The sequence below is a fragment of the Metarhizium brunneum genome, chromosome 1 (genome assembly GCF_013426205.1).
Source record: "Metarhizium brunneum chromosome 1, complete sequence".
Classification (NCBI taxonomy): Eukaryota; Fungi; Ascomycota; class Sordariomycetes; order Hypocreales; family Clavicipitaceae; genus Metarhizium; species Metarhizium brunneum.
Window position 1 is genome coordinate 4,392,574 of NC_089422.1, and position 24,201 is coordinate 4,416,774.

Sequence of the window (24,201 nt, forward strand, 5' to 3'; positions counted from 1 at the left end):
ACACGCCGCGAGCCATTCGGCCTCTTTTGAATATTGCAGCCGCCCCACCATGATATCAGACCGAATTCTGATTCCCGTGGGATATTGCTGCTTCCAAAGTCGGTGTTTGACTGTTGTTTTTGTCATCCCGAGTCATACCCATTGCCGCGGCAGCATCTTGAGGAAGGGCCATGCAAAACACTAGACCATACACAAGGGCAAGGCATAGATATACTAGTCCGTCGTGAATTTTGCATGGTTGCTGCAGTCATTCGTTCACGAGTTTAAGTATATCGCCTACATCAATCTGTGGTGAAGTCTTGCTCTCACGCCATAATGACAGACATTTCCCCCTCAGTAGCTGATTTTGGTTTTATCCGAATCTGCTTTTCACATTATTGCTCGCCTCGCAACTCCCTAATACAACCTGGGTATAGTGTTGATATTTTTCGCATTGAGCTGGGGCTCATGGGGGACACTCGACTTAACTCGAAACAATAGTGTTCTCCATCAGAATTTGTGAGATCTCTCTATGTAAAGAAAAAGAAAAGGACCTCGATAGATCCTGATTGTAGTATTAAAGGGTCGTACTATATTACGTCTTCATCGCACTTTGCGTCGCACTCGTTTTCATTGTAGGTCTTTCTCCTCTTTTTGCAACATGATGGCCAGGTTGGGAGGAAGAAACCCATGGCCAGCCATTGTTGCCAGCACCCTGCAACTCAATGACACTCAATTCCTCTGTTCCCCCTTCCCATGAAGTTATGATTGCTGTTTACTATGATGCGACGGAATCGTGAGGGAGCCTTTATCATCACGTCGTTTTTTTGTTGTACATATTAAGCGCCGGAAACCGTAATAACAAAAAAAGAACCCATTGCGTATGCCATGATTATTCCTGGTTAACCGTTTGCTACCAAGCACATCAAAGTCAGCAAATCATCGCCCGTACACGCGCAATACTCCTCGGTAGAGTGTACTTACGACCAGCCAGTCCATGCCTTCATTGATACCGCTTCCATCAACAGCAGAGCACGCCATGATACTCCAGTTCCGGTCGCGCAGCTCACCCAGGCGCAGCGCTTCCGAAATCTCGCCCGCGCCCTTTGCGCCGGGCTGATCCTGTTTGTTGGCAAAGACTAACAACGCCGCGTCTTTGAGCTCTTCCTCGTTGAGCATTGCGGCAAGTTCCTCGGCTGCGGTTTGTAATCGCTCGATATCAGTAGAGTCGACAACGAAGATGACGGCTGCTGTGTTGGCGTAGTAACATCGCCAGTACGGTCGAATGCTTGTCTGGCCACCGAGATCCTGCACGAGCGTGGCGTTAGTTGCAGCTCTTGTCCTGCTCATTTTGCATGGCCATTCTGATATGCGTGTCCAAACATACCCAGACGTTAAAGTTTAAGTTTCTGTATGTCACCGACTCGACGTTGAAGCCGATTGTGGGTATCGTAGTGACGACCTCGCCAATCTTTTCGGATATCTGTTAGTATTCGGCCGTTCTCCAATATCAGAACACACTGGACATGTCGTACCTTTAGCCTGTAAAGCAACGTCGTTTTGCCGGCATTATCCTAATTCAAAACGTGTTAGTTGCCGCCCATTTCACCTCTAGGGAGAATTGCTACAAACATACAAGCCCCAGGATCAATATTCTAATCTCCTTCTTCGCCCAAAGCAAGTTGGACAGCCATGACATGCCCGCACCCATGGTGACTAAAGTTAAGATGTTTGCGTACACGGCGAGTGCAGGGAACCAAACAAATCAGCGTTGGCTAGATGCGGTGCCGAGGATCAGGGAAAAGCTCAGGTTGTAGTTCTCGAGGCCCCCAACACGCGTGGTCACTTGATCGGACGAATCGGGGTGGATATCGTACACAGATAACAAGAAACGGAATAAAATGGAGAAGAGAAAGATGACCGCTGGCTTCGTTGGCTTCGTCCTCTATCTGCGTGCTTCCCTGATGGTTTTCAATGTTCCGTGGCAAGAATTCCGACAGGAGGCAAGCATTAATTAGAAATCAGTCTCCTATTCTGGAACCTCTGTCGGACACCACCAACATTCCCGATTTCTGGGGGCGGCGGGCCAGGGACATGATCTAGACCCTGCTCTCTTGGTTACGGTTGGCTGCAGACACTGGACATAATTAATGGGACACACTGCATACTAATTTGCATACCACGACTGTCCGTGTGATTTTGTTTGCCAGCCGGCCAGACCATACTTAGTCAGCACACTTGTTTGTGCGAGGCAGCCCATCGCAGTAAACAGCTGGCATTTATGCCTGAGGCAGGAACAGCCACACCAGTCATGCTCAGCCACACACTCTCTCGCACCAGCCGCACCACACATCCTCGCTAGGGTTTTACGCCCTCGAGTGCGGGCCAAAAATCCTCTCGGTCTCAACTCCACGAAATTCCTCATCACTTTAGCGACTCGACACGCAAAGCCAACCAAGATGCCGGTATGCCGCCCTGCGACGCTGTCCACGACGACGCTCATGTTCAGAGAATGCACATTGCATGTTTTGCTCGCTCTCACATTCTCTGATCATTCTGCGCGTCGTGTGACGCACCCCGATCGTCCCGTCACCGAAAACACCATGAAACGCTGACATTTCATCAATAGAGCCACAAGTCTTTCCGTACCAAGCAGAAGCTTGCCAAGGCACAGAAGCAGAACCGCCCTGTGCCTCAATGGATTAGACTCCGAACCAACAACTCCGTCCGGTATGCATTATCTCACTGTGTTTCCGCTTTGTCGATCGAGTCTTGATGGACAAGGCCACCTGGGAAGAAACAACAGAAACTTGCCTGCTAACATGTCCTTTTCATTTTCGCAGCTACAACGCCAAGAGACGGCACTGGAGAAAGACCCGCCTCGGCATCTAAACTGTTTCGCCTACGACAATTCTCGACTCCTCTACCCATCAAATGTCGCCGACTATTGCAATTTTTTTCTCGCCATGGCTTCACAGTGAGATGGATTGAATTATCTTCGAAGGAATTCTAGAGGACATACACTTTACTGCTGCTCAGAGCGTAAAGTTGAACAAGGAAGAAACGGGGAGATGTGTTAAAACGTACCGAATTATAAGGCAGGGTTTTATTTGCCAGGTTTATCGCGAATTTCGCCGCCATTACTGCATGAAACGGTCGGGTTCAAGGAAGGAATGCACAATTTTGATGTCTCTGAAATAAAACGGGAAATGTTACTAGGATGGATCTGCACATCGTGATGCTATTGTAGATGATTGCTCGCACATCAATGATCTCCGACCATCGGGAGGGAAGTAGTCAGTATTTGTCGGAGATGGTATTGTCTCCGCTCGCCTCCGCGGCTCATAGCCCGCATATATCCATCGCAATGTTCCCAGGGCCGTCCATAATCCTCGCAGCGCCAGCGACGCTTGTGTGACCCTTTGCAATGACATCAGGGCGTGACGATCTGATACTGTTTTCACTCGAACGACTACGTTTCCTTATACACGATATCACTTGCACATTGACACAAGAAGACATTGGAGTGATAGTTTTGGAATTCTCACCTACTCTAACTTTAAAGCTAGGATGTTTACGCGTAAACCAGAAGCAAGGTAGAATCCATCGTCAATACCATGTAATCAGCCCCACGAACGCCCGAGTTGCATGGCAGAGGTGGCCTTTTGCGAAGCAGAAAGTAAGAAATCAGAGATAAAATCTAATGAGTCGGGACCAGCTCATTTCGACTACGTGCTCCATTACCGGTCCTCGGCCCACTCGTTCTCTCTTCGGATCTGCTCCTCCTCCTCGGGGGTAAAGTCATTGGTGATGTTGAAAGTCTTGCGGATCTCTTCTGGTGACTTTCCCTTGATCATGTTGGCCACAGTCTTACAGCCGACATCAAGCAGCGGCTTGATGTCAAGGTAGTTGGCAGCCTGCCGACAGTCAGTCTGCGAAAAGATGGCATGGATGGTGATGAAATGGTAATCGAGCATGGACTTACCAGAATAATCTCAAACAGCATTTCCTGGTCAACCTGCATGAACTTTTGGTCCCACTCCTCGATGTCGGTGGTACGTCGTCGGCCGTCAGACTCATCGTCTTGAGCTTGAGGAGGATCGTTGCGGTGATGCTCGCACCACTCGATAACCTTGCGGAGGACGGCCTCGTTTACCTGCATCAGTTAGCGATGATGCTGGTAGATTAAGCGGGTTGATAGAAAGCCTAGCAAGGCTGGCTGGGTGATGCAACATACGTTGGGAATTGGGATAGGATTATCCTGGCTGATGGTGTCATAACCAATGTCCTCCATCATGTGCTTAATGAGAATGGAGCGCTGGGCAACAACACGGTCTAACTAAGGAGTCAGTGCGAACTCTTCGACCGGCGAAACTTGCAAGTAAGTCGGGCAGTCACCTACCGACTTGCAAAGTGGCATTATCGTTGGAGACCAAGTAGACCTTGGCACCCGACGTGTCTTCGGCGGACATTTTGACGAACGAGAATGGATAGTGTTTCGGAGTGAGGAAGATGGCGTATCAAAAAGGTTGAGGTAGCGAGTTATATAGAGGAAGTAAAGCGCAGTTGCTGTTGAGGCAGTAAAGCGCAGTTGTTCTTGAAGTGGGCTGGGCAGTGTTTTTTATACCCGGCTGGCTGCAGATGATGATGATGATGAATGAAGGTAGGTTTAGAGAGTTCGCAGGTTCGGTTCACAGCCAGAACAGCACAAAGTTTCAACTAGGGCCACTGCGGGGTTTCGAACGTTTGGCAGGAGAACAGGCTAGCCACTACAGTCAGTGGACGGCGCCAGAAAAGGACGGATGGAGCCGATGTGGGTTCAATGTTGACTCCAGTGCTCAGTGCTGCGCTTAGTGCTCTGCTCAGAGAGGTCCGGTGCTATTCACATCCAAGTTGCAACAAACGTGAAAGAGTCACGGGCAAATGGGGAAAAAGTGCACAGGTAGTTGTGTATTTTTTCAGATCAATCGCGAGGCGTGCCCTTGATTAGGAGCTGCGCTCTTTGAACTCTGCGCGGGAAGAGGAAGGCTCTTGCTATGAACTTTGGAGCAAAGACAAACAAACTTACTGAGCCTATGTTTAGACGTGGGAAAACGATCCTTTGCACTTGCAGAGCTTAACGGTGATGGCCGCAGGCTAAAGAATTCTGGTGTATCGATGAGAAATTTGAAAAGACAATCAAACATCAATACATTGAGTGCAATGAGTGAGCATGTGTACATGCATGTGTACCTACTAAGTCCCTACTTTGGGTATAAGTACCTAGGTAGTAGACAGGTGCGCACCAAGTAATTCAGCTACTTTATTCAGGCGCCATAGCACGAGTCGCTAAACTTAAGGTTGAGATGGACCAGTTAATAAATGCTCTAAGGTACAGATGTCAAGTGCAATGGCTTTTTAATGTTGGACGGGCCCCTTGAGCAGGGCATCGGAGGTACTGGCTTCAACTTAATGTTGGCATGGGTTGTTGCTCAACTGGTTGAGCCTTTCAATGTTATCGAATCAAGCACTGTTCAGTTAGCACGCAGTGGAGCGCTGCTGCCTTGCCTCGTTTGGCAACCACCGCTTGACCTCTCGATTTCAATGTTCAATGTTATGCAGCCAACTGGGGTCTGCCATGTCAACCCCAACACTAAGCCTCCATGAAGCCATTCAATATTGATGTGTGATACGAACCAAAATCCACCAAGATTCAAGCAGACTTGGGAAGGCCATGCACTAAACGGTTCATCGCTTGATTCTTCTGGCTTCATCGACGAGAAGTCACCTGGTCGTGGCCGAAGAATCACAACTACTCCGTACGCCGTAGGGCTCTCTTCTCGCAGCCTGTCGTGCAGACTGCCGACTTATACATTCCGCGAGCATGCATAAGTAGGCAGTATGGCACTACATAAGACGACGTCCATCACAACCTGTGCTTCTCTGCAAGCATCCTCGATGAACCACTCCAACCTCTCACTTACTCACTTGGCACGATTCGAAGCGCTTCTCCAGGCTCCCTGCCCTCTTGTGAAATTCAATTCACTCCCGTCTCAGATCGCAATACGACAACGTTCTAGCCCCGACATATTGGCGTATCGCGCCGTCCGCATTCGGGTCTGGAACGGCTGCCTCGGGTATGCCACTACTAGTAGGTAGCTGTCCCTGCGCATTCCCATGTACGAAGCCATCTAACATACTCCTAGATTCCTTGTTTCAACCGAAGTCGATGCGCATTCCTTGCAACGGCAGGCTTCTTGCGCAAAAAGTACGGAGCAGTGGTTACGACTACCTTCTGTGTATGGGCCATTCTTGACCTTGCCTGATGGCGCAAGGACTCCAATGACATACCTTTGTGGCCAGTGACGCAAAGATCAGAGCCCTCCGCCGCACAAGGGAGCATCAAGCTTGGCCGAGGAGGTTGCACCGTAGCGGCAAGCCTGTCTGGGGAGCTGGGGTTGTCCGCGACGTGCTGAAGCTTCCCCAGTGCTGTGGGTGATGTCCTCTGTCCTCGTCACGGGGCCTTATTATAGCGATGGAAGCCATCAACTTGAGGAAGTTGGGCGCTGTGTGCATACAGTAACAATGTCCACATATCAGACAGCTGAACAATGGACAGACCCAGAGCTCAGAGACCCTGGGCTCCCGTGACAAAGAGTCAGGTCCATTTCTATGTCTTGGTTAGCCCCGTTAGCTAGCCCATTTCTTTGGGTGGCATCGGGGATCGGGGATCCAGGACCATTGTCTGGTTGCGTCTTGTTAGATTGCCGACCCATGTTTTTTTTGTTGACCAGGGGGAGCGTGCCTGGCGTGACGCGATGCAATGTCCAAACCGTCAATGAGTCTCCATAGTCCTCTTTGTGAAGTTGATGCGGAATAACAAGCCCTAGTATCCGGGTCCCGAGGCTGCTGGGCTCCATGCCGCCTGCAGCTTAGCGGCGGTCCTGCCCTGTTATTGACCTGAGAGGGGAGGACATCAACCTTTAAGCATTCTTCGGGCCGTTGATCTGTGGACGCACTCGTCAAGCTGTCAGCCTCTCAGCCTCTCCGCCTCCCATCGAACTACTCAATATCGACTGGACCCGTCAACCGATTTAGCAACACCATACATACATACATACCACATGTCAGAGGTCAGCGATTGGCGATTGGCGGGTTTGGGAGACAGACCCCTGGTGCTGACACCCCCAACGCATGTTTGGCTCATTGTTGGCAGAGAGCCCCTATTCTTGGGGTCTGTTGATGCGAGACGTTCCCGTCTGTTTGCCTGCTAGCACTCTGTATTGCTATGCGCTCCGTACTCCGTACACGTGTAGGCAGCCGTCCAAGCTGTCAAGTCTCTCGAGTGCCGGCGACAGGGTCGACGGAGCCGGAGACGGCGAATACAAGGCACACCCAAGTGGTAAGGTGCAAAATGAAGAGATGAAAAGAAGAACAAAGGAGCATACTAGAACAAATTCATGATAAAACGGATGAGCGAAACAAAAACCAAGGGCGTGATGCGATCAGGCTATCCACCCCCTGATGACAATGACCCTCCGTCATTATCAGGTCTGGTCACAGGTGCTAGGTACGGAGTACTAGTACTACACCCACTGCAGTAGTACGTGGTTACTAGGTGCCAGGCTGCCCCGTCAGCCTTGCAAGCTCCAGTCTCAAGCTCGTGCCCCCTGTCCTCTGAGCATCAAGTGGACACCCCTTTTTTTTTCCAAGCTCAGCCAGCACTGATGAGCTCTTTAATAAACGTGTCTTATCGCTGGCCGTGTCCCAACTCCTGCTTGAGTGTGTCGTACTGTTAGTACTTGGACTCCTGCTCCCACTCCATACGCCTTGATAAAATTAATTAATCTGTCTTGTTTGCCCCCGTTGATATTTTTCCCGCTCTCCATATTCTACCTTCAGGCCGATGGCGCTGCGCAAATAGCCCTTCAGCTTCAGCTTCGTGTTACCTGGCTTGTATTGTCATCTACTCTGTAATCTCTTTCACAGCTTACTTCGTTCTGCCCGACACACCTTCGTCGCGCCTACGTCGTCGATTTGCTTCTGTACGCGCTGCCGCTCTGGAAGCGTCCACCATCGACTCGCCATCCTTTTCATCTCCCATGTCTTTGCCTGCTTTTCGCTACATCTTCGACCTCATGCCTGCCGTGTCATCGACTACCGCGAGGTACTGTTGCTGAACTATGTGGCGGCGCACTTATCTGCTTCTCGTTCTGATACGGCTGTGGTTCGCCCTGTCCCCCAGCTACCTACACCCGGACGAGAACTTCCAGGGCCCCGAGATTATAGCCGGTACGTCGATATTTTTTATTTTTTTTCGTCCTGATGCCGCGCATTTGAGTCTTGTCATTCTCGGGCTCATGCTCATGCGCCGGTCTCGTTTGTGTTGTCCCTACACCAGGTACAAGGTGGAGCTTGGAGCTGCGGCTGGTGCCCTGGTGTCTCGACAGACTCGTCCGGTCAAGTCACGCGCTCGCCATGCTCTTGTGCTCTGGTCCTGTGAGAGCAGCCTTGCTGACCAAAACATGTTTTCAAATCCACAGGCCAGATCTTTAGTTATCCCGTCCGAAGAACCTGGGAGTTTACGAGCGAGCACCCGATACGGAGCGTCTTCCCGCTATGGCCCGTCTATGGGCTGCCAATGCTACTCCTTCGATGGTTGTGGATTGGCAACGGCCATGATGGCGAAATTCCGCCCATCGCTGTATTTTGGACTTTGCGAGTTCTCATGTTCCTGATTAGCTTTGTCTTGGAGGACTGGGCCCTCCACGAACTGATACCCTCACCGCGACATCGACGTGTCGCTGTGCTCTTGGTGGCATCGTCGTATGTCACCTGGACATATCAGACACACACCTTTTCGAACTCGGTGGAAACTCTGGTCGTAGCTTGGAGTCTGGTTTTGATTCAGCGCATTGTGGATACTCGGGTATGATGATTCCCCTCCCCGCAGTTTTGCCTCGACCAAAATTTCATTTTACGGCGTCTCACTGACTCTTCCGTTTCAGCAACAATCGTCGCTTTTATCTTCGACAGTGCTCGGCATTGTCGCCGTCTTTGGAGTGTTTAACCGAATCACCTTCCCAGCGTTCTTGTTAATTCCTGGCCTTCGTTTGATACCCCATTTTTTGAATAAGTCAGTGGTCTCTTCCTCCACTCACGAGGCATCCTCGTGGAGTATCGTGCTGACTATCAAAGCAGACCTTTTTCTTTTGTGGCCCTGGCTTCGGCTGCTTTAATAACCACTGTAATAGCTATCGCGCTGGATACCGCTTTCTACTCATCTGAGCCCGTTACTTGGGCCAACCTAATCTCCAGACCTACAATCACCCCGCTCAACTTCTTCCTCTATAACTCGGACACGGCAAACCTTGCCCAGCATGGTATACATCCGTGGTACCAACATGTTGCGGCAAACCTTCCGCAGCTCCTTGGACCTGCAGCTGCTTTAGTCTTCGCCAAACCTCATTTGTCGCTGAGACTTTACTCCGCTATTTCTGGACTTTTTGTCCTATCTATATTCCCGCATCAAGAAGCTCGTTTTCTATTGCCCACCGTGCCCCTAATTCTATCATCAGTCGAGCTACCCAAGAATAAGATCTTGCTGCGAACTTGGGCAGGGGCATGGATCATCTTCAACCTATTTTTGGGGGTGTTAATGGGCATTTACCACCAAGGTGGTGTCGTTCCCGGCCAGGTCTTTATGAGCAAGCAACCAGACGCGACCCAGGCCATTTGGTGGAAGACCTACACCCCGCCAATATGGCTCCTCAACGGCAAGAACGAGGTTCTGCAAACAAGGGATGTCATGGGTCTAAAGGGCGATGCATTGCTCACACAACTGACGGAGCTCGCCACTTGTGACACACCCGCTGATCGACGTAATCAAGAGTACTTGAAGGAGAAGAATGGGACATACCTTATTGCGCCAGCTTCAGCAACTTGGCTGGACCCGTATCTCTCAAACAAGGGATTGCACGGGTTGCGATTCCGAGAAGTATGGCGTTACAGAAAACATTTGAACCTGGACGACCTCGATTTTGGGGATGATGGTATTTGGAATACGCTGTCGCGGGTGATTGGCCGACGGGGCTTGATAGCATGGAGGGTAACCAAAAGCTGTCAAAAATTAAGTAATTCAAGCTAGAATATTGAACATATATCGTAACAATATGTACCCATTTACCTCATGTGTCATGTGTTCAAGCGTGCCGTACTGCAGATATAGCGTCGGTTTCAAAGCTCGTGGTATGTCAGCGCCACCAGAGATCCGGTCGCTGGCCTGTTGTACCTACAACTACAGCTTGGCAGATATCACAGCAAGAGGGAGGAACCTATAATGCAACAACTTGACTCCTGTATTGAGATTCTAGTCTAAGCAAGTCCTGGCCAGTTCACTCAGATCAAAGAACCCCCCAAAACAAGCACAACTGAACCGTCATTTTTGAGGCCACTTAGTACAGGCGCTTGGGGGGCGACATGGAGGCCTTGATGGTCAAGCTGCCAACGTTCTGCCAGCCCTTCTTCAGAAGAGAGACGAGGTAGTTGATGGCGAGCATGATGTTGCCAATGAGCTGCTCCTGCTCCATGGCGACGTTTCCGACGGCGACACCCATGCAGAGGACCTTCTTGAGCTGGAACTTGATGGTGGACTTGACCTCGGTGATCTTGCCGCTGAGGTCATCGGAGTGGGAGACAGGGGTAGGGAACTTGCCGGCTGTTGCATCAAGTATTAGCACCGAGGAGCGAGACAATCTCCGCTTTGCGTAGGAAGAAGCGGTGAGGATCTTTGGTGGCGGGGAGAGGGAGATGTTGCTTACCCTTGGACAGGCCGGGACCCAAGAGACGAGGGATCTGCTTGATAAGAGCGTCGGAAGCGAGGAAAGCATCGTACTTGCGGGCGAGCTTCTTGATGAGCTTCTTGTTCTTGTTCAGCTTCTTCAAGTCGTCGGCGGACATGGCGTCGACACCGCCGTGCTTGGCACGGTCGATATCGTGCTGGTCACCCAAGATGCAGATGGCCATGTTGGGGCGAGGAACGCTGGGCAGCTTGATGGTGCCGGAGAAACGCTTGTCACGCTGGGGGTCATAGTTCTTCAGGCCGATCTGGAGCTCGACCGTCTCCAAGAAGTTGCGCTTCTTGGTCTCGTTGGAGTACTCCAAGAGCTCGGCGACTTGCGTCCGGACATTGGCTGTAGTGCGTGGTTAGCGACGACTGTGTGGGTGGTGTTGCGATTGCGCATCGATAAGGCGCATCGAGAACCAGATGTATTCTGCAACGTACCGACTGTGATCTTGGACATTTTGGCAGTCTCCCAATAGATTCAATATTATCTAATGGTAAATCAGGACAGGTCTTGTTGTGGAAGGGTTTTGGAAGACCGAAGGTGGGTTTGGGGATTTTGGTGATTTTGGGGTGTGGGGACCCTGCACACTTCACGGCAATTGGTGGTGGGATGTGTGCGGCAGGGCAAATTTTTCTCACGTGGGGGTACGCGTGACCACTTCCGAGCCGCATGCCTTGAGGTACGTACCTACGACATTTTTCATGGTATTGTACTTAGTAGACGGTGGCCACGGTTATAGATTGTGTAGATGGCATTTCTTATGGCCTTTTGCTGGTGATGACACACTGGTCCCAGACTTGGTTATGTATTCAATCGTGGTCGCAATCTAATCAGTACAATTTGAAATGGTGAAGCCTGAGCTTCCTGCAGAGGTTACTGATTTATTGGCCAGCCCGGTTGAGTTGGTAAAGTGGCTAGAACATGAAGATGCGGAACTGGGGAGAAGGTCAGTGCTCTGTAATTTCTCAAAGTCAAAAGAAACTTGACTAATTATACGCCGTAGCCATGCAAATCTCCTCTTTGAAAAGCTGCTCAAGGATGCGGCTCAGCCCAAATCAATGTCCGGACAGGCCTGTCTGAGACTTTGCGGACTTGTCGAGCAGTCTTCTGTGTCCAAATCTGATGACTTACGGCTATGGGCCTTCTCACAAGAGGTGATGTTGAAATTGTTCAACTTTTACATTGAGTGGAATGAGTCGGACAAACATAGGTCCATGAAACTGGTGCTCGACCTCGTTGCTCGGTGCATTCTCAAGAACCCAGATCGAGATGCCGCATTGCAGGCCAAGAAATATGTTTCGGATAGTCTCATTTCAATTGTTATTGGACGTTCTACCAAGCCCGTTGTCAAATCTGCGATTAAGACGCTAGATCACTTCCTATCGAAAGGAGTATTCAACCTGTGCGACATTCGTTTGACGTATGTGTCTTTTCGAACGGATATACGAACACAGGATGAAGTTGAAATATGGCGAAACTTTACTGTGGAATTGTTTCACTGGATGCATCTGCAACTTGTACGTCCCACGGTGGGCAAGTTGATTGTGTCCGTCTACCGTCTCTGGAGACGGGGGCAGGATGTAGGAGCAGTTCCTAGCATCGAGATATGGCATCAATGGCTACTTGACTCTTTGACTGAGGAACCCACACTTCTGGAGTCTATCAAGAATTATATCTTTTTGCCGTTATTCAAAGCTGATAGGTCGGAAGCTTTGGCGTTCTTAGGACGTATGAATGAGGACCAGGCAGTTTCTGCAGCGAGTGGGATGAGCTTGGATGTTCCCGCTCTTCTTCAATTGGCGGCACTGGAGACTGGAAAGAAAGTTGGTCTTATTGAGGAACCTGGTAAGTCGTTCAACAGGGTCCATCATTTGGCACCGACAGAGGAGTGTTAATAACTTGTTGATTAGCCCTCGGAAGCGCCAACAGCCAGGCAGAGCACAACTCATCTATAACGCTACACGAAAAGGTCCTGGAGAGTGTATTGGCCCATCCTTCTCATGAAGTTCGATCTCTAGCACTGTCTTTACTTGTTACATCACCCTCCACCACACGACCTTACTCCCCCGTCGCACTTGATCTCCTGAGAAAGTACATGGGCACATTCTTTGCCGATCCAGATGCCAAGTTTAGAGTGGAAGTTGCGTCCAAGGCGCGCGACATGTTCAGGAGAGTTCGTGGTGCTATTCACGTGCTAAAGCGTAGCATTCCGCGAGCTCGAGCCAAGGCGCAGAAAGCGAACGCTCCTCCTTCGGTTGACAAGGATGCCGTTTCACAGCCTATTCTCTACCAATCGAATCTGATCTCCTTACCCGAAGCCCAGCTGGCTAACTGTTTGGACTATCATGTCGAGTTTCTCCGTTGGTATCTAGGCTTCTTGTGCGAGGAGCTAAGTCCAACTGCCTCGTACCAGAGGCATATTGCAGCTCTAAAGGCATTTATGTACATAATACGCTTGGAAGGAGATTCGAATAAAACCTGGGAGACATCTGACGACCAGGAACTCTTCTTCAATTGTTTGGATGCCAAGTGGGCACGAGCATTGTTTGATTTGGTCATGAATCCCTTTGAGGACGTCAGAGATTTGTCGGCAACGGCTCTAGCAAAATGCTACGCCGACGGTCGATATCGCCGGCTTACACTCACAGGGGTAGAAATTACGAAAGTGCCCGTCGAGGAAATTACCCAATTGTCACAACGGGCTCATGAGCTTGTTCGCCGAACAGCCAGGGCTGATCACTCTGACGGCGCCTCGAAATCGTCCCAATTGCTTTATAGATTTCTCGAATCAGGCGATGAAAGAATCAAATTGCTGGCAGCTATGGTCAATGAGTTGAACCGCAAGGTGTCCATGGCAGAGAAGGATCTTGGTCAAGCCGTCGTCAACGCACCTCTTCATGGAGATTTTGCTTCACTATGCCATACGTGGCAGGTTGTTTCTGAGATCAAACTCTCTGAAGTCGAATTGCTTGAGGCGAATAAACTCCAGCGGGACATTGTATCATGCTGCGAGCGAGCATGGAGAGCCGTCCGAGATGTTCTGTGCGATGATTCTCCTGAAGGACACTTGCCTCAGGAACTCGAGGAAGTAGACGGACTTGATACCAAAGATCTATTAAGTTATAGTTTCCGTTCCGTTCACGAGTCAAGGTATGCTATACACTGCTGCTGCATCATAGGTTTTCTGGGAACTGCTGTTGATCTATTTTGTAGCAATCTTATGCGCACGATTATCCTCACAATTCAAAATAGGTCCCGAAATGGCCTGATCATTCCTTCAAAGGAGGTATTCGAGAGGATCGGAAACCTGACTTTTACGCAGCTAGCAACCTTGCGTCACAGAGGCGCGTTCACCACAGTTTCGTCTACTTTTGCGACTTGCTGCCAGCAGACGAAATATCTGCAATTGGAACAAAACGAGAGAACTCTATTGGACATTTGGTACGAGGTAAGCAAACGAAAGTCGAAACTATTACACATGATATGGCGTGGTATTTTCGCTGATTGACTCAGGGTACACTGAATGCAATCGACTCTCAAGCATCAACGACGCGCCGGTCCGCGGGAATTCCATCGATGATCACCGGAATCCTCGCAGCAAACGCCTCCCACCCCAGCTTTGCGCAAGTCATGGACACCCTCATGGCCATAGCAGCCAGAGAGGCCAAGGTCTCGGAAACCGACGGATCCAGGCTCCCTCAAGTCCACGCATACAACTGCCTCAAAGATATCTTCAAAAACTCCCTCCTCACAGCGCTGGGGAACAAGTCCGAATCCTACTTGCCCCAATGTCTAGAACTTGCGGCCAGCGGCCTACGATCCGAGGTATGGGCCATCCGGAACTGTGGCCTCATTTTTCTGCGAAGCCTCATTGACAGCTTGTTTGGGACTCACGAAAGCAAAGCCGTGATTGAAGCCGGGTGGGATGGCAAAGCAAACCGCATTCATTACCACAGATACCCCAATTTGCCTGGCGTGCTCAAAAACCTCCTTCAATCTGGGCACAGTATTCTCTCTGAATCGTCTACTTCAGCCACGGCTGCTGCAGAGTCTGTGTTTCCTGCTCTGGACATCATCCGTCGAGCGGGGCCTCCAGATTTGCTCCGGGACGAAATTCAAGTCGATGTGACGGCATATCTGTCCAGTCCTGTGTGGCATGTCCGCGACATGGCAGCGCGTACGCTTTGCTCCTGTCTCCTGCATGAAAAGTGGTTGGCGGATACCAGAGGTATTTTCGATGCTGCAATGACTAGCAAATCGAGGAATAAGCCGAACCATGTCCATGGAATACTTTTGACTCTGAAGTTTGTCATTGATAGACTAAGCGAGGTTGCTCGTGAACGACTGCTGGGTATGTATCCCCTTGTAGTCCATTTGGAATCATAATAAGCTGACTCCATTCTCCAGTTGATCTCCCAGAACTCCACTCCTTCCTTGTCCAAACCAAAGTAGACACTTGCTTCCCTGACTGCCCCGACATCATCGCTTCATATCTGGAAGTCATAAACATGATCTGGTTCTTTCAAACGACAAACAAGCACCCACTATCTCCATTTAGCATCACCATGCCCAGAAATAGAGGGTCTGCTCTTCTGAAAATCCAGAGGGCCATTCACGATGTGTACGTCCTATCCACACTCGACGAACCCGTGTCACAGCTTCAGTCTCTTCTTCAAAGCCAGCAAGTCGGCCTCGACGGGCTGGTAGCCGCGCTTGAAATCATTCCCAAAGTATGGGACCCGTCGTTGTGTTCACAGGATACTCTGGCTTCATTATCTAATCTATACGTCAACGTCTGTCTGCAAACCGACTACTCAAAAGCCCAAGTCCTCGCCGTAGAAAATCTAGCCGACACCATAGACAAGCTCCTCCAGCAAAAGGCCATTGACAAGATCCCTAGAGATGCATTGGTTAAACTCTGGCTGGGTCTACCGGCTCGTCCCATGAACCCAGCTCTCTCTAACGCAGTCATCAGAGCAAGCGGCTCTGTCATAGCAGCCCTAATCCGTCCCGAGCAATCTACACCCGTCAATATCCATTCATGGGGCCAAATCATGGCCGAGGCCGCTCTGGACAACAAGGTAAGGCAAAATCATGCCTGGTAACGACGAGTTGCTGACCACCACAGACATTCGACACTCGCTTCGCAGCCGCCTTATCCCTCGCTTCCTTCTTCACCGCCTCACCCCCGACCTCCCCAGAATTCCTTCCTGCTCTCCTCTCCCTCTACGACCTCCTGAATGACGACGACGACGAGGTCCGTGATGTAGCTGCCTTGGCCGCGAATTCCGTCATCGGCGCCGCCCTGGTGCCCATCGAGGCAACAAACCGCCTCCTCCAATTCCTCGGCACACAATTCGGCACCGCGCCAGAATTCAAGGCAATTATAGCAGACCGTTTAGTCGGGCACTTTGGCGTACAGGCTACGAAGCTGGAGAGCTGGGAATCAGCAGAGGTTGAGCTTGCGCGGGCACTTGAATTTGATGATTCGCTCTTTGTGGTCGAGGAGAATAACCTGTTTATTGACGAGGTGCGTGAGACAAAGCGGTGGGTAGAGGTCTTCGAGAGCCTTGAATGGGATGAAAAGGATGAGCATTTGGGCAAATTGGGAAGTTGGGTTCAGGGTGGGATTGCGCAAGTTGCCAGACTTGCTGAATTGGAAGACGGGCCCTTGGGGTGGGCTTCCAATCCGACAGCATTTGCTATTTGCACACGGATAATCCGCTGCTCTGTGGCATTGGGTAGGAAATTCAAACACTCGGAGCTGGAACAAGGTGTTGCTTTGGCAAAAGAGGCGCTACGATCGAGGAGCACGACGGTATCGAAGTTACTGGCAGAAGCATGGATAGATTTTTAGACACGTTTGCATACAATTGGATAAATGAAGAAAAAAATAAGCCTATTTGCTAAAGAATTGATTATCCTCAAATCCATTGTGCCGTATCGTTCAGCGTGTGCTGCGAATATTGTCATAAATGCATGTCTCTTTTCCAATACGTCCCCCTCTGGAACATCAACCAAACTCCGGAAATCAACACGCTTCGTATCTGAAATGCTCCAGTTTGTACGTCAAGATTTCAATGACTTGATAGAATTCGTCTTTGAAGATGACGAGTCCTCCCTATTTAATGCCCCCATACGCCCCAGCTTTGCCACAAGCATAGTGTTCTGCGCCTGGAGCTCCCCGACTTGACCACGCAGCAACTCGATCTGCTTCATTGCAACATCGTTGTCCGCCCTGGCCTTCTCCAACGCCAGCGTCAGGCTAGATTTTTCCTCTCTCTCAGCGGCCTTTTTCCTCCGCGCTTCTGCCTTTCGTTCCTCCTGCTCACGCTTCTCCTCGAGCTTTCGCATGTCGCGGTTATGCTTAGCTTCTCGCTTGGCCATTTCCTTGTCGATTCTCTCGCGGTGTTTAGCTTGTGATGCAGCGTCTTTTTCTTTCTCGCCAAGACGTTTTGTTTCCATCCGCTCCATGAACTGAGTGTAATTCCTTTGTAGCTTTTGGCGCCGGTCCACGAGCCTCTGGAGATCTTTTTCTGTTGGCTGTAGGCGCTGCGACTTTGATTCGTCAGAAACGCTGCCAGTCATGCTATCAGATGCCTTTTCGCGGGTCAGAGTTTTCTCCGGTGCGGATGTGAAGCTGCGCGTGGAAGATGTGTCGCTTTGTGATGCGTTGTCGTCTTCGTTTTCATCTTCTTCGGGTATAGGCTGGCTATCCGCTAAGCTGTCCTGACTGCTGTTGAAGCTCAGCGGATTGCTGAATTGTGATCGAAGGCCAGAAGCAATAGAGCCTGCAACACCAAATGCACCACTAATTATTCCATACAGACCAGTGCTGCTCGGTATCCATTCGCCATAGCCTTGTTCATGATCTCTGCTATCTTGGTCGTCATTGAAAGACATCTCTGGTGGTGTTCGGGCATTATCATTAATGGTCACGGCCGGAACATTTCCATTAACACTGCCATTGCCAGGGTTCTCGTTGTTTTTATTGCGCTGATCGGTCTCCTGGGCAGAACGAGGGGTACCATCCTTATGGGTTGTCGACGAGACCCAATCCAGGAACTTGGCTGCGTCACCAATGATACCCGGGGGGGTTCCTCTCTCGATTAGAAACCGTGGCACGCTACCACCAGGATCACTTCTCGTCACCATGAGCCACTCAATTGCTCGAGGCGTCTGAAGGTCATCGCTAGATCGACTAGGGGACATTGATTTACGACTGTCGTCAGCCAGCAAATCGGCCGAAGAGAAGGATCTCTTGTTTGCGGCGGCATCACCATGAATGGGGACTTCCCGTATGATTTCGACTGACTCGTACTGTCCTCGAATTATGCCCTGGCGAGGGGGACAATCAGGGTGAACACATGGCTTCGACACCACAATATACTGCCGTAAAGGTGGTTGTTGCTGTTGGTCAGACTTTATGTGTGAAAAGTCGGATGTGAGGAGTAGTGTGATGAAGTCCCGCGGGGCTGTTGGGCCTGGGAACTGAGCAGAAAGTTGAAACACTGCGTAATGAACATTCGTCAGCGAACTCGGGTTATATGCTATTGGGGAGGGGGTAAACTACCATCAACATGACCGGCATCCACGACGTGATGCTCAACATTTCTATCAGCGCCAATTCCGCGAATATTGCCGCTTCCCGGTGATCCCTGCACCTTCATGGTCTCAGCAAACTCTCTCTCGAGTCCCGATTTCCACTGCTCAAAGGACAAGCCCTCATGGACACTGCGCCTAGCAAACCATGCACCTTTGCCATCTTTCGCAGCTAGCCTGTGCACGGTGATGCCCAGGGGGTTATCTTTGGGGTTTGTCTTGATCTCCTTCCACTCCTTCCGCAATTGTGCAGATAAAGCAGCAGCAGCGGGCGATTGGTGCAACGATAATGATCGTTGGATGTCTGTATATACTAGAGCGGAATCGGTCTTTGCTCGAGCTCGTCCTGTGGGAGGTGGTTTTGCAGCGGGTGTCACAGTGGAGGGAACTGAGTCGATGATGACGTGGGCGTCTTTAAAGGTGCTGTCTAGAAAGGACTGGAAGTCTTGACGTGGTACGTCGTTCCAATTGATGGGCGCCAGGGCCTGAAACGACAGATGATGGCTCGCCATGGCACCGCGAATTTTGTTCACGCCGACGACGACGACGACGATGACGACATGCCTTTTCGCGGCTCGGAGGCTACTTCGTGGGTCAGCCGTGTCCAGAGGGAGTAGAGACCAAGATGAAAGGCAGAGAGCAGGCAAAAAAAAGGTGAAGATGTGAAGAGGAAGAAGGGGGGAAGGACCAGTTGCCAGCTTACATAGCTTAATGAGTGGTGTGCGGAGAATTCGGGGGGAGGGGTGGTCGGATTGGAAAATGGAGAATGGAGAATGGAAGATTCCAGGAAATCACAGGATAACCAGGGCAGCCTTGTCGTGGTGTCTCGGTTGATCAAGTCTGGATCTAAGCTTGCTCAAGGACGGAGGGGCGGAAGAGGCGGCTGGTGTGTGCGCTTTCCAACTTGACTTGTTTCCATTTCCATTGAGAGTGGTTCAACTGGCCTCTTTGACGTCACATCCATGTTCCAACCGTCACCGTTAGTCAGCGTTTGTGCTTGATTACCGAGTGCGAGGTGCGAAGTGCGGACACCGGTGGAGGTGGAGTACGTACACTGTACATGAGCCCGTTTCGGAGCCACGACTTTCCACTTGCTTCGGCACATCCGGCCCCCCATCATCAGTCTTTGCGCCAGCAAAAAGAGCCATGTGCCGCTACATGTGAGCCAAGACTATGCTCGGCGTCTTGGGCTGAAGATCCACCGGAGAAGGGAAACCAACATCAAATTGAATCTCGTTGGGGGCCAATACATGGCGCCGGTATCGTCTATAGTACGGAGTACACCCACCTTATAATGATAATATTCTACAATCATTGCTGCCTCATGTCCAGCGGGAAAAGAAGAAAAAAGGAATGAATAAAGACAAGCCAATCTCATGCTGAAGGCTTTCAACCCTCATCATGCATACAGTTACACCCCCGTTACTATTCTCTCTTTGATGACAGATTCGAAATCCCGTCGACAGCTGCCACAATAATCATCTCTCCATTCCTGCAATGCCTTCTTCCGACTTCCCGTCAATGACCCCATCATCTTTTGATTCTGTGAGCTGCCCTTGGCTAATTCGTCCTTGCCATCTTCCACCAGCACCAGGTCGAGGTCGTCGCACAGCGATTTCTCATTGATTAACCAATTCTCCCATTCAGACTGCAACATCTCCCTCTCTATGCTGTTGACTACGCGCATCGCCACCACCAAGTCGTGTCGGTATGATCCTAAACGCTGCCTCGTTCGTCGCAGTCTTCGTGCAGTCGCTCGACTCGACGGCGATGACAGCGTGGCGCCGGCTTCATCCCAGGGAATGTCAATCTCAGTTGTGTCCAAGAGGCTCTTATACGTGCCGAAACATGAACTGTTCTTGGGAAACTTCAATTCATGCCCGTGAGTACCGGTAGCCTCATCCAGATCCGCAAAGTAAATTGCTTTGCTCATCATTGGGTTAGGTGCTACACCGATTCGTCGCATAAATCTTGCCGCGCTGCGCTCTTTCCACCAGGTTGAAGACTCTGCCGAAGTCAACAATAGGTTCATCAGGGCACTCAAGCCCAAAAGGATAACAATGACCCGGTGCGCCGTAATGATGCCAAAGAGTGTCTTCAATCCCGCAAATGCCCACATAATGAGTGAAGAGACTGCACTCTCTCCGAACGACCGGACGGTTTCGAATAGCATGGCCGTTAATGTACGTGGCTTGATCGCTTGCTTCTTGCTCGACTCCGCAGCCGCCGGCGAAAACACAACCACCTGCGTCTGCTGGCCGACATGGCCGTATACCTGGATGGCTCTATTCGTTCGGCTTCGAGGTCCCAGCTTACGAACTTGATCTGTCGCCAATTCTGCCATTTCTTCTGCGTCATTGATAGCGTCACGCAGAGCCTGCCGCTCAACCAAATTCTTCGAGAGTGCTGGCGTTTTGGACCAGTCAATCTTGACGTACGCAGCGAGCTTGCATTTAGATTTTGCCACGTGTGTAATGACAATTTTCGTCACCAGCTTGAAGCTACCCGAATGAGGCAGATGCCATGCCGTTTTGATATGGGTCACAACGTACGTGACATGGTCACTGTATACGTCAATACTCTGGTAGTCGATAACATTCTCCGATTTCTTCCGGCCAAGCATATCAACACAATCCACCTTGAAGTGAAATTCTCGCCGCATTTGTCCTTGATCAACAAGCACCCAAGGTCCCTGCGCAATCTGCTGGGCTCGGTGCTCGAAGTAGAGCTTGGGAAAGACGAAACTCTTATCGCCGAAAAGCACATGGAAGCATGCTTTGGCACTAATTTCGAAGTGCCGTTCGGCAGCCATTTGTGTCATGCTCTCGGGCTCATAGACGACGGGTCGTGACGGGAGATGTAGCTTTCCTGGGAGTCGTAGCGGCGACCTGGACGGATGAAGATGGGACCCGTATTCACGCTGGCTTCTTGCTAATGGCAAGCCAGAAGAGGTGCCATCATCAATGGGTGAGATCGGCGACAAGCCTTCCCAGCTTTCAGCGCCAGGGCTAGGCCGCTCAAATTCTTCCTTCTCAACGTTGATCAACGCTGAAATAATATCTTGTGTATCCATGGGCTCCTCGGCTTGCAAGTTATCCACCAGTAGGTTCAGGCGAGTATGGAGGAGGTGGAGGTCGTCCAAGAACACCTTGATAGTAATGCGGGTATAGCCAGTCTCGTTTGTGTCTTGGCCAAGATGTATGAAGATAAAGTCACAGTCCTTCCCGGCAGCACTTGTCACCTCTGTAATTATGTCGAGACTGATGCCGTATGCTGTGACGAGGCCCATCTGTTGGCTGTAAAAATACATGTTATCAGGTGTGACATAAATTCTACCGTCTCCAGCAAGGGTGTCACTTGGGGAGTCTCGTGCTTTGGAACTCGACCACGCCGCACGAAAGACCAAGACAAGGTTTTCTCCTAGCGGCGCATTCGGGAAAAGCAGGCGAAACTGGGCATTTTGAGCTCTCAGCTCCGTTGGATAATTGCGTGGAAGTGGACGGCTAGTATGGCCTTGGCTACCAGCTCCAGGGAGACTGGTCTCCGAGTTTTGTGCCAGAACCACACCGATCGGATCATCATCGTCGCGTCTTGGCAAGACTGGCTGCTCAGGCGTATTAATCGTAGCCCATACATTGCTGCCCCAGTAATTTGCAACGACTGAAGTTGGCAATTTCCTGCTGTTGGACACAGAACGTTTCTCAGCGGTCAAGAGCACAGCTGCCCGACTTAGGCTTGTTGTAGCCGGTGGTTTGGCCAAAGTCAAGGGAGCAAGAGATCCCGGAGGGGTATCCAGCGATGGCAGAAATCCCGAAGGTTGCTTAGGAGTACTGGCAGATACCTGCGTCCCCGGATGAGCGGGTAGCAGGTTATGGCTGGCAGATATGAGACTCGCAATACCGTTGTTTGGCATACCTGGGCTCAGTGGCACGGGCTCGACCCCAGGTCCAAACGTCGATTTTCTATGAAGGTCCAGTTTCTGAATGATTCTTGCAGCATGTTCTCGCCTGCTTTCGTCATCTTCTCGAGCCAAATCTCTTCCCAGTGCACTAAAGGAGCGCCGGCCCAAACTTGCATTGTTAACGTCAACACTGTGACGAGCTCCAACATGTACATCTTGCCCGGGTATGTAAAGAGTAGCGCTTCGGTCAAACCCGGGGCCAGCGTCATCAACGGCGGCCGTCGGGTTATCAAAGGCCTTGGCTGAAAACTCCGGAGCGCTGGGTGGGTGTATCGAGAAGGCCGGGTCAGTGCCACCGGCAACAGAGTTATCATTATTGCTCATACTTGTTTCGAACGCCTTCTTCTTGGTAGCCTCGAAAACTTCAAGCCATTCCATGAGCTCCCTTTGGTTCTCAGCTTGTACCATCATGGTCTGGTTCTTCGTTTTGACTTCGAAACAGAAGCGACGCTCTTCGCCGACTGCAGGCTTGGCATTGCAAAGCAAAACGCCTATTTCATCGCCTTGGAGTACTCCTTGAGGCCCAGGCACTAACCATCCAAAGACGCCGTCACGGCAGTAGTACCACCTCCGAGTCCAGGTGTACCGAATCGGTTTACCTGACATCGTCCTCAAAAACAACCAGCCCTGTTTCTCTGATATGACCGCAGTGCCATCCTTGGGTCGTAAATTGAGCGGTCCCCGGGAGCCCAAAAACGGCACCGTGGATGCGCTGTAATCTTCGAGCTCCCTCGAAGGTTTGAAGCCCTCAAGAGTCGTCTCTCCCAACTTCCTTCTCATAGCTTGTAGCTCCGTTCGAAAGACGCCCTCTGAAGCCTCCATCTCCTTGGCCCATCCACGTACACGATCCATTTCCCAGGTCCATCTGGTAGCATTCACTACGGCGTCTCTCGATCGTGTCAGATCTTTCCATATCTCATTGCACACCTTGACCAAAAGTTTATCCGTGGCTAATCGGAGCTGAGGGGCAAGCTGGCAATAGTCTAGCGACGCCTGGATATACGCTTTTCGATTCTCGTATACGGAGAAAGCATCTTCCCGAAGGGCCGAGGGTTCCTTTGTCTTTGACTGCCCTATATATCTCGCGAGAGTTGAATCGTAAGCCCTTTGCGATTGCTCTAATATCCTCCGTATTTCCTTGAAATTTCGCATGTCGCCACTGAGAAAGTTCCGAATGGGATCTATAACGGCAGTGTCCATTCTCTTAACGCTGCTTAATAGCTGTTGCCAACATTCTCTTTGGCCATCGCCAACTCGTTTCAAGGCCAGAAAAGCGTAATCATTCTCAATGATTCCGTCGGCGGCCGACGGCATCGTCTTCGTCAAATATGTGTTGATGGTACCTTCGAGCCCCTGGATCTCGTGGGCGAACTTGGATGTCGAGGTCACGTAGCCATTGAGCCATTTCTCAACAGCCTCGATTTGCTCGGTAAAGTGGCTGGCGGTTGCGCGGAACGTCGGTGAGTCGAGAGCAGCTTCATTTAGTCCGACTGGCACACCACGATCAGTCGGCCGGGGCGGGCCAGTCGTCACGACTGGTGCAGCTAGAGGCATGATGATAAGGCGAATGCGGCGTGAGGTTCTCCAGTAGCACTGCTACCTGTGCTCCGGGGCACCGTCGCACCCGTAGAATATAACTATGCAGGATCGTGGTTGAGAAGAAAGAATGACGAGACAAAGGAGATGCAGCTTGGCATAGGTAGCAGCTGCAACCAGCAACTGCTACTAGGTACCTAGGTACCTAGGAAGTGTTCGACCTCAAGCTGTGGTGAGACTCCGACCCACTGAGTTCAAGGTGACGTGCACCTTTAAGCCGCGCCCCACGCGGCGCGG

At 50.8% G+C, this 24,201-nt stretch overlaps 6 protein-coding genes across 6 annotated transcripts; 2 read left to right on the forward strand and 4 right to left on the reverse strand.

The window, feature by feature from the left end:
• Positions 1-871: 871 nt before the first annotated feature.
• ARL1 (ADP-ribosylation factor-like protein 1) lies at positions 872-1,690 on the reverse strand (the record flags this gene model as incomplete). Its single annotated transcript, XM_066129743.1, has 5 exons — positions 872-892; positions 964-1,287; positions 1,367-1,450; positions 1,515-1,553; positions 1,616-1,690. 5 exons carry the CDS (start codon positions 1,688-1,690, stop codon positions 872-874), a joined length of 543 nt encoding a protein of 180 aa, XP_065985781.1.
• Positions 1,691-3,719: 2,029 nt separating this feature from the next.
• scon-3_0 (E3 ubiquitin ligase complex SCF subunit scon-3) lies at positions 3,720-4,451 on the reverse strand (the record flags this gene model as incomplete). The annotated part of the gene is made up of 4 exons (XM_014693714.1): positions 3,720-3,896; positions 3,965-4,135; positions 4,217-4,314; positions 4,382-4,451. 4 exons carry the CDS (start codon positions 4,449-4,451, stop codon positions 3,720-3,722), a joined length of 516 nt encoding a protein of 171 aa, XP_014549200.1.
• Positions 4,452-8,141: 3,690 nt separating this feature from the next.
• On the forward strand, positions 8,142-10,105 carry SMP3 (GPI mannosyltransferase 4; the record flags this gene model as incomplete). The annotated part of the gene is made up of 4 exons (XM_014693713.2): positions 8,142-8,250; positions 8,502-8,887; positions 8,967-9,094; positions 9,160-10,105. 4 exons carry the CDS (start codon positions 8,142-8,144, stop codon positions 10,103-10,105), a joined length of 1,569 nt encoding a protein of 522 aa, XP_014549199.2.
• Positions 10,106-10,412: 307 nt separating this feature from the next.
• Positions 10,413-11,261, reverse strand: crp-74 (60S ribosomal protein uL1; the record flags this gene model as incomplete). The annotated part of the gene is made up of 3 exons (XM_014693712.1): positions 10,413-10,675; positions 10,779-11,150; positions 11,243-11,261. 3 exons carry the CDS (start codon positions 11,259-11,261, stop codon positions 10,413-10,415), a joined length of 654 nt encoding a protein of 217 aa, XP_014549198.1.
• A 389-nt stretch (positions 11,262-11,650) lies between these two features.
• TRM732 (tRNA (cytidine(32)-2'-O)-methyltransferase non-catalytic subunit) lies at positions 11,651-16,662 on the forward strand (the record flags this gene model as incomplete). Its single annotated transcript, XM_014693711.1, has 7 exons — positions 11,651-11,751; positions 11,809-12,650; positions 12,716-13,955; positions 14,019-14,253; positions 14,319-15,156; positions 15,213-15,886; positions 15,934-16,662. 7 exons carry the CDS (start codon positions 11,651-11,653, stop codon positions 16,660-16,662), a joined length of 4,659 nt encoding a protein of 1,552 aa, XP_014549197.1.
• A 212-nt stretch (positions 16,663-16,874) lies between these two features.
• G6M90_00g013250 (uncharacterized protein) lies at positions 16,875-23,922 on the reverse strand (the record flags this gene model as incomplete). Its single annotated transcript, XM_014693710.1, has 3 exons — positions 16,875-18,316; positions 18,379-18,989; positions 19,823-23,922. The coding sequence occupies 3 exons, from the start codon at positions 23,920-23,922 to the stop codon at positions 16,875-16,877; spliced, it is 6,153 nt and encodes a 2,050-aa protein (XP_014549196.1).
• Positions 23,923-24,201: the final 279 nt, after the last annotated feature.